Source organism: Pelophylax lessonae, assembly GCF_965119305.1.
Source record: "Pelophylax lessonae genome assembly, chromosome: 2".
In the NCBI taxonomy this organism is placed as follows: Eukaryota; Metazoa; Chordata; class Amphibia; order Anura; family Ranidae; genus Pelophylax; species Pelophylax lessonae.
In genome coordinates this window covers 720,306,106-720,313,583 of record NC_138769.1, presented here as the reverse complement: position 1 = coordinate 720,313,583, position 7,478 = coordinate 720,306,106, and the positions used below count along the sequence as shown (strand labels likewise).

General features: G+C 52.4%; 1 protein-coding gene across 1 annotated transcript in view; it reads left to right on the top strand.

Annotated features, from left to right (window-relative positions):
- INTS4 (integrator complex subunit 4) overlaps positions 1 to 7,478 on the top strand; it is a 124,031-nt gene that overhangs the window by 37,416 nt on the left and 79,137 nt on the right. The window contains exons 7-8 of the mRNA XM_082245964.1: positions 358 to 446; positions 1,006 to 1,126. Coding sequence (XP_082102090.1) covers positions 358 to 446; positions 1,006 to 1,126 — 210 coding nt within the window. The remainder of the gene's footprint in view (positions 1 to 357; positions 447 to 1,005; positions 1,127 to 7,478) is intronic.

Here is a 7,478-nt window from a genome sequence, read left to right as displayed (position 1 = left end):
TACTCTCGTATGATGCTTTTACTATCTTGCCTTCAATAAAATGTATATTTTTATAATCTGTATTTTATCTAATTGATACTCTTGGGCACACTATAAAATCCCAATCCACCTCGTCCCCAGGGTCTACCTGTATGTCTTGGTTTACTTTTGCCATTTTATTCTCAGGGGACTGTGCCGGCATTTTTCTTTGATGGATAATTACTCTCCACCCAATTTCCACTGAAATCTGAATCACTCACAGACATTTTGATAGTGAAGACCGACTACCGTGTTTGATGGTTTCATGGAATGGAGAATGGGAATTTCCCATTAATGTATATTAGGTGAAGATAATGGCCCTTTGTGTTTCGTATACAGGCTTGTAAACTGCTCACAGATGATTATGAACAAGTGCGTAGTGCTGCCGTGGAACTAATTTGGGTTTTAAGTCAGCTCTATCCAGAAAGGTAATTCATATTTATTTTTTATTTTTTTTAACTATGTAAACTATGTCCTGAAAAGAAGTAACACTAAGGCTGGGTTCACATGTATGCGAATTGGATGCAGCTTTCCCCGCATCCAATTTGCATGACAGGAGAGTGGTTCCGGTTCACACAACTCCAGGGTGGCCGCAGTCCACATTTGGAAAGGGTCCTCTGCGTTTTTGGCTCCTTTTCAGCTCCGAATTCAGGCAATAATTTAGACCTGATTTGCAACTAAAACGGAGAGCAGGGACGCACCGGATCCCTGCTGTGAGCCACGGCCGCAGCTAGTGTGAACCCAGTCTAACACAATGCATATACACGTATGCATGTATACAGTATACACGTGTGTGTGTGTGTGTGTGTGTGTAAAATAATATATATAATATGGTGTTAAGGGTGCTAGATTCTTGTCCCAGGTTTCTGCACGGCCCTCTACACGTTAGCCATCTCTGCGTGTAACTCTTACCTTATCACATGCAAAGGTGAAAGTCCTTCTCCCTGTTGTGTGTCCTGTGTGTAACTCTTCCTTTTCCCTCTACAGCATTGTTCCTATCCCATCTTCCAATGAGGAGATCCGGTTGGTAGATGATGCTTTCGGTAAGGTCTGTCACATGGTCAGCGATGGGTCATGGGTAGTCCGTGTTCAAGCCTGCAAACTTCTGGTGAGTTCTTTTTTTACCCAGTTGAAGACCACCTAATGTACATATATGCTGCCACTTTCAAGTGGTATACAGACTGCAGCTACAGGCATTATCCCAGTATTGTTTTTTTCAGGAGGCGAACAGTTTTTTTTTTTTTGTAAGCCGCTTAATGGCTTTTACATGCAGCGGGAATGGTCGTCGCCTCTCCGGGCTCTACTGTCCAACCAGCGAGCCTGAAATGTGAAGCCGGCGGTTCAGTTGACTTACCATAGAGCTGATCGAAGACCAGAAGGTCCCCAACCATCTCAATATGTTAAAGGAAACTGGAAGTGACGAGTATTTTGTCACTTCCAGTTTCCCCGGATGTAAACGGCGCTATTTTTACATTGTGAAAGAATTTGATCACACAGATCTCTCCATAAAGCGTACCTGTCACTCCCTATTGCTGTAAAAAGGGATGTTTACATTCCTTGCAACAGCAATAAAACTGATCAAAAAAATTTTGAAGAAACCGTTTTACTGATTAAAAAAAAAAAAAACCGAGATAAGGTGTTTGTCCGTCGTTCCTTCCTCAGGTTAGCTCTGATTTTTCATTTGAATGAAGACATTGTGTTGCCCTCCCTGTGTCCCAGACCAAAACATCCGAAGGAAATTTCTTTGCATGCCTTTGGTGTGGTCTGGGCAATTAGGGTGTACCTGGCAGCTACGGAGTCTTTTAGGAAGTCAGACTCCCTATTTTTGCTCACAAATGGGCCACGGATCAAAGGGCGCACACATAGGGTTAATAGGTCAACTAATTTAGGCTGGAGCAGCCCTCAGAAAGCATCCCTGCAGAAATGCAGAGACAACTAATCCAAACTCCAGGACAAACGGTTTAGGCAGATACAAAAAATCTCTCTATTCCCCATCTGCCCAAACCGTTTGTCCTGGAGTTTGGATAAGTTGTCTCTGCATTTCTGCAGGGATGCTTTGCTGAGGGCTGCTCCAGCCTAAATTAGTTGACCTATTAACCCTATGTGTGCGCCCTTTGATCTGTGTTATAACTTAATGTATGGTACTATATTGAAAGCTAATCTTCTTTTGGTTTCATCATTGAAGTAGCTCAGAAAGTATCCCTTGATGAAACCGTTGTGCTGAAACATGTCGGGATTGCTACTCCGTGATACCAGTATATATAATCTGCCTCTGAATTGAGTTGTAAATGCAGCATACCAATTTGATTTTAATAATATATGTGCAATATATGTCTTTATTTCTCTTACGTCCTCCGACAGTCGCCGCCCATTCACACAGTCTTCACCAATGGGTATTGACCTTTGCTCCGCAGGAGTAGCTAGGCACAAGATTTGTTAATAACAAAAGCTTTTAGCATAGACACACCCCTAGGGGCTGTCCCACTAGTCAATACCTCCCTGCACCAGCATTCCCAACTCAGTTTGATCTTGCCTAGCTTAGGAGTAGCAGGCTTTCCTGTGCTGGGGCTTCAGTCTCAGCCTTCTACCCTTTTTTTTATTTTATTTCAAGTATTTTCTCTTTACTTTACTAGCTGTTATTTTGTCAGCTCTTAGTTAGGGATCTTCGGATGAAGATGTGTCATGCGGAGCTGGGTCTCGGACTGGCCACCCTGGATCCCAGGGCTGAGGGCCAGATGGATCCCCAGCCTGCCATCGAGCGTTCAGCTACGGTTCGCCCTGGCGCCATGAACGAACCATCCCTGCTCGCTGCAGGGATGCTGCCTGTGAGGTGGCTACCTCATTGGACGCCTTCTGCGGTCTTGTGCTGCGGTCTCCTGCGTCCCGGCTGCGGCACTCCCTGTCATGGAGGATAGCGGTTTGTCGTTTTTGAGACGGTTCCCCACGCCATCCGGTACCGTAAGCACCTTCTGTGTGGGGACCCTCTGTCTGGGGGGGTCAGTCTGTGGCTGTGTGTCCCCTCCCATGTCTGTTGTGTGTGGGCTCCCTGCTGCGATCCCTATGGGGTTACATGCCTTTATTTGTGCTGCGGGGGGGGGGGGCCTCCCTTGCTCCGCTGTGAAAATCACTTTGGGAGATGTAAGTACAGACATGTGTGGCGGCGACCGCTGCGGCTGAGCGCAGCGCGGTCCGCCATTTTCACTGTATGTGACATGTTGGCTTCACCCTGAGCCTTGTACAGGGTTGCAGTGGCTTTTGGCGCCGATCGCCGCCATTTTTTTGTGTGTGGCGGGTCGCTCGATCCGAGCACATGTCGGCGGGCCATTTTCTAGAAGCCCCCATTGATTTCTATGGGCAGCCATTTTCCCTGAGCCTGCTGCAGTTATAGGTCAGCCTTATTGCCATCAGTAGCAACGCTCTGCGAGCTCTGCAGGTGATCTCTCCATACCTTTCTGGGCTATCCTTCCTAATTCAGCTGTTTTCTGCCCCTGTGGGGATCGGTGCATATTGTGAGCCTTGCGGTGGGCTGCGCTCGCCGTGGCGCTTAAAGGGCCAGTACCTTTTATTCCAAACTTGTTTTTTGACATGGATTCTCAGGATAGCTGGTTCCCCCTGGCCCTGGTGGGGGACCCTGGGTCTGCTGAACCCCCGCTGTGCCTTATATTGGCCGCTGTAGTGACATTTCTGGTGTCATAGATGGGGTGCGGATGGCTGAACGTTCTGCATAGTAGCGGGCCAGGTTATCTATCTCCTATGTTTCAGATGGTGATGTGGCTGCTGTGACTGGCTTGCCCTTTTCAGGGTCTCACTCATCTCTGGACCTTTTGGGGTTTGCAGGGGAGGCAGAGGTTGAAGGGGTCGATACGTCTCCCCCAGGCTCGCCTGAAGAGCTTGCGCTCATGGATGAGCTGCTCCCTCCCATAAAAGATTATCCTTTGGGATACATGGAACCCGCTAGTCGGCGTAGGTTTTTCCCCTGCCCTGCTGCATTTCATCACACTGTGATTGAACAATGGCGCAATTTAAAAATGCCCTTTACGGTGCCTGGTCAGTTTACACTGCTTTACCCTGTTGCGCCCTCCATGAAGGAGCGCTAGTGCGTGGCACCCCAGGTGGATCACGCTGGGGCCGTGTTGACCAAGGTTACCCTGGTTTCCTCTGAGGATACCCCGGTTTTCTGGGACCCTACGGACGGGAGGTTGGAGTCTCTTGCCCACCATGCTTATATGGTGGCGGGCTCTATGCTCAAATCTATTTCGCTTCTGTCATGGTGGCTCAGGCGGGGGCCGCCTGGACTGGGGGCTCTGGCGCACCCTTGTGTCTGATGCTGCACCGCCAGCTACGCTGGCTATGGTAGACCTACTCCAGCAGGGGGTCATGTACTTTTGCGATGCGGCCTTGCATGAGGCCCCTTTCGCTGCACGCCTGTCTAGTGTTGCGGTGCCTACCGTCGACTGTTCTGGCTTAAGAGTTGGTCGACTGACCAATTGTAGCGGAAAACGGTGGATGTTTTCCCCATGCTGGGTCTCGCCTTTTTGGCGAGGCTTTGGATACTCTGGTGAATGGAGTCACTGGGGGCGAGAGCACACTGCTGCCCCAGAATCCGAAGAACACGTCCTTTCGCGGCGAGTGGGGCCCCGCATTTGGACCCTCTCAGGGGTCCTTTCGTGCCTTTAAGTCGCAGTCCAAGGGAAGATTCTTCAAAAGGCCAAGGTGGCCAGAAGAAGCCCTGGGCAGATAGCGATAGTCCGGCTACGCCGGCTCTGCGCTCCATTCCGCTTCTGCCTGAAAGGACGCCCTCACCCGCTTCTGGGGTGGGGGGACGTTGGTGCGTTTTTTCCTCCAACCTTGGCTGACCCGCTTCGGGACAGATGGACTCAGGAAATCGTTTGAACGGGATACAATTCTCGGCTGTCTCCTGGGCGCAGGCAGGATCTCCTGGCCCAGGGGGTGGTGATCCCGGTGCCTCACCGGGACAGGTTTTTCGGGGGTTTTTACTCCGATTTACTCACTGTGCCCAGTAAGGAGGGCGAAGTGCGTCCGATCCTGGACCGCTTCGTGCGTGTTCGGGAGTTTTGCATGGAATCCCTGCACTCAGTGGGGTTGCTCTGAGCCTGGGAGGATTCCTGGCCTCTGTCGACCTGAAGGATGCGTGCCTACGCATCCCCATTTTCGAAGGTCACCAGAGGTGCCTTCGGTTCGCCATTACGGAAGACCGTTGCCTGTTCGTGGCGTTACCTTTCGGTCTTGCTTCGGCTCCACGGGTTGTTACCAAAGTGCTGAGAGCCCAGGGCGTTGCGGTCTTGGGATATCTGGATGATCTCCTGTTAGGTTCGAGTGTCAGTCTGAGCCTGCTGCACGCCCTATCCACTACGGTACAGGCGCGTCAGGAGTTCGGTTGGACCATCAACGTTCCGAAGTCGACGCTGTCTCCTTCATTTGGCTTTCCCTATCGGGGAATGGTTCTGGACTCTGCTCATGCTAGAGTATTCCTGCCGGAGGAAGAGCTCCGGACTCGTCAGGAAGAGGTCAGGTCCCTCAGGGACACCCGTTCCTCCGCACTCAGGACCTGTATGCGGTGCCTGGGGTTAGTGGTCTCGACCCTCGAGGCGATTCCCTTTACTCACGCGCGGTCTCTCCATGTGGTGATTCTGGCCACGCTGGAAAAAGCATCCTCAATCTTGGGATCTGGGGGTTCATTGAGCGCCTAACCAGAAGAGATCTTCTGTGGTGGCTCCAGCCCCCGGCTGTGTCGGGGGGCAAGTCTTTTCGTCCGTTGCTATGGACGGTGATCACCACGGCTGCCAGTCTGTCGGGCTGGGGTGGTGTTCTGGGCGCCCTGTTTTGCCCAGGGAACTTGGTCGGTGGAGAGATTCTCCCTTCCGATCAACATTCTGGATTTGAGAGCGATACAGCTTCCCCTTCTCCAGTGGTTGGAACGACTTCGGGGCCGTCTGGTTCGGGTACAGACGGACATTGCCACCGCGGTGGCTTACATCAACCACCAAGGGGGCACCAGGTGTGCCCGAGCGGCCCGGGAAGTGACCGACATTCTGTCTTGGGCCGCGGCTCACGTCCCGGCGTTCACGGCAGTTCACATTCCGAGGGTGGGGAACTGGCAGGTCGATTATCTGAGCCGCCAGACCCTGGACCAGGGGGATTGGTCCCTACGCCCGGAAATCTTAAATCTTCCAGATGCTGTGTGCGAGGTGGGGATCCCCGAATGTGGATCTGTTTCGCATGTCGGCTGTACAACCTGGTGGAAAGGTTCGTGGCAAGCGCGCGCGATCCTCGGGCGGCCGCCTCGGACGCGTTAGTGGCACCTTGGCATCAGCATCGTCTGATGTATGCCTTTCCTCCACTTGAGTTGCGGTCCAGGTTCCTTCACAGGTTGGCCTAAAACCGCACGCGGTGTTTCCGGTGGCTCCGGACTGGCCTCGCCGGTCCTGGCACACGGACATCGTTCATCTGGCTGTCGTGCCTCCGTGGCACCTACCACTGTGGGAAGCCCTTCTGTCTCGTAGACCGATCTTCATTCCTGCTTTACAGTCGCTGGCTGTAACGTCCTGGCTGTTGGAAGCCGGGTCCTGTGGACTGGGGTCTCTCCCCTGAGGTCATTCCTGCTCTAATCGAGGCTGGAAAAGCCTCGTCTGGTAATATTTGTTACCGTACTTGGAAAGCATACTTTACCTGGTGTGTGTCCAAGGGGTTCCCCCCTCGCTCATCCTCGGTGTCCAGAGTGTTGGCTTTCTTTCAGATTGGTGTGGACCAGCGTTTGGCGCTGGCCACTATACCAGGCCAGGTTTCTGCACTGGCTGGTCTTGTTCAGCGCCCTATGGCGTCTCATTCCTCATTCGCACCCTTGTTCGAGGTGTGCGTCTCTTGGCTCTCCCTCGGGGGGAGCCCCTGCCTCCGTGGGACTTGAACTTGGTTCTGTCCGTATTGCAGCGTGTCCCCTTTTGACTACATCAGGGGGATGTCGTTGCCTCTGCTGTCTGGTCATGTTGCCTTTTTTAGTGGCGATCGCTTCGGCTCGCTGGGTGTCAGTGTTGGCGGCATTGTCCTGCCGCTCTCCCTACTCGGTGGTTCACAAGGGTAGGGTGGTCTTGCGACCTCACCCGTCCTTCCTCCCTAAGGTGGTCTCTGACTTTCACCTTGTTGAGGACGTTGTCGTGCTTTTGCTCTGTGCAAAGCCTGGGCATCCTAAGGGGGTTGCCTTGCATTCCTTGGATGTTGTCTGGGCGATCAGGGTTTGCCTGTCGTCCTCTGTTTCTTTCGCGAGTGGGATTCCCTCTTTGTCCTTCCTGAGGGTCCTCGGAAGGGCTTGGCGGAGTCGGCGCGACCATTGCCGAATGGCTCTGATGGGCCATTATACTGGCCTATACTTGCAGGAAGGGGTTCCACCCTTCCCTGTTAAGGCGCACTCTACCTAATCTCTGAGTTCGTCTTGGGTCTTCCGG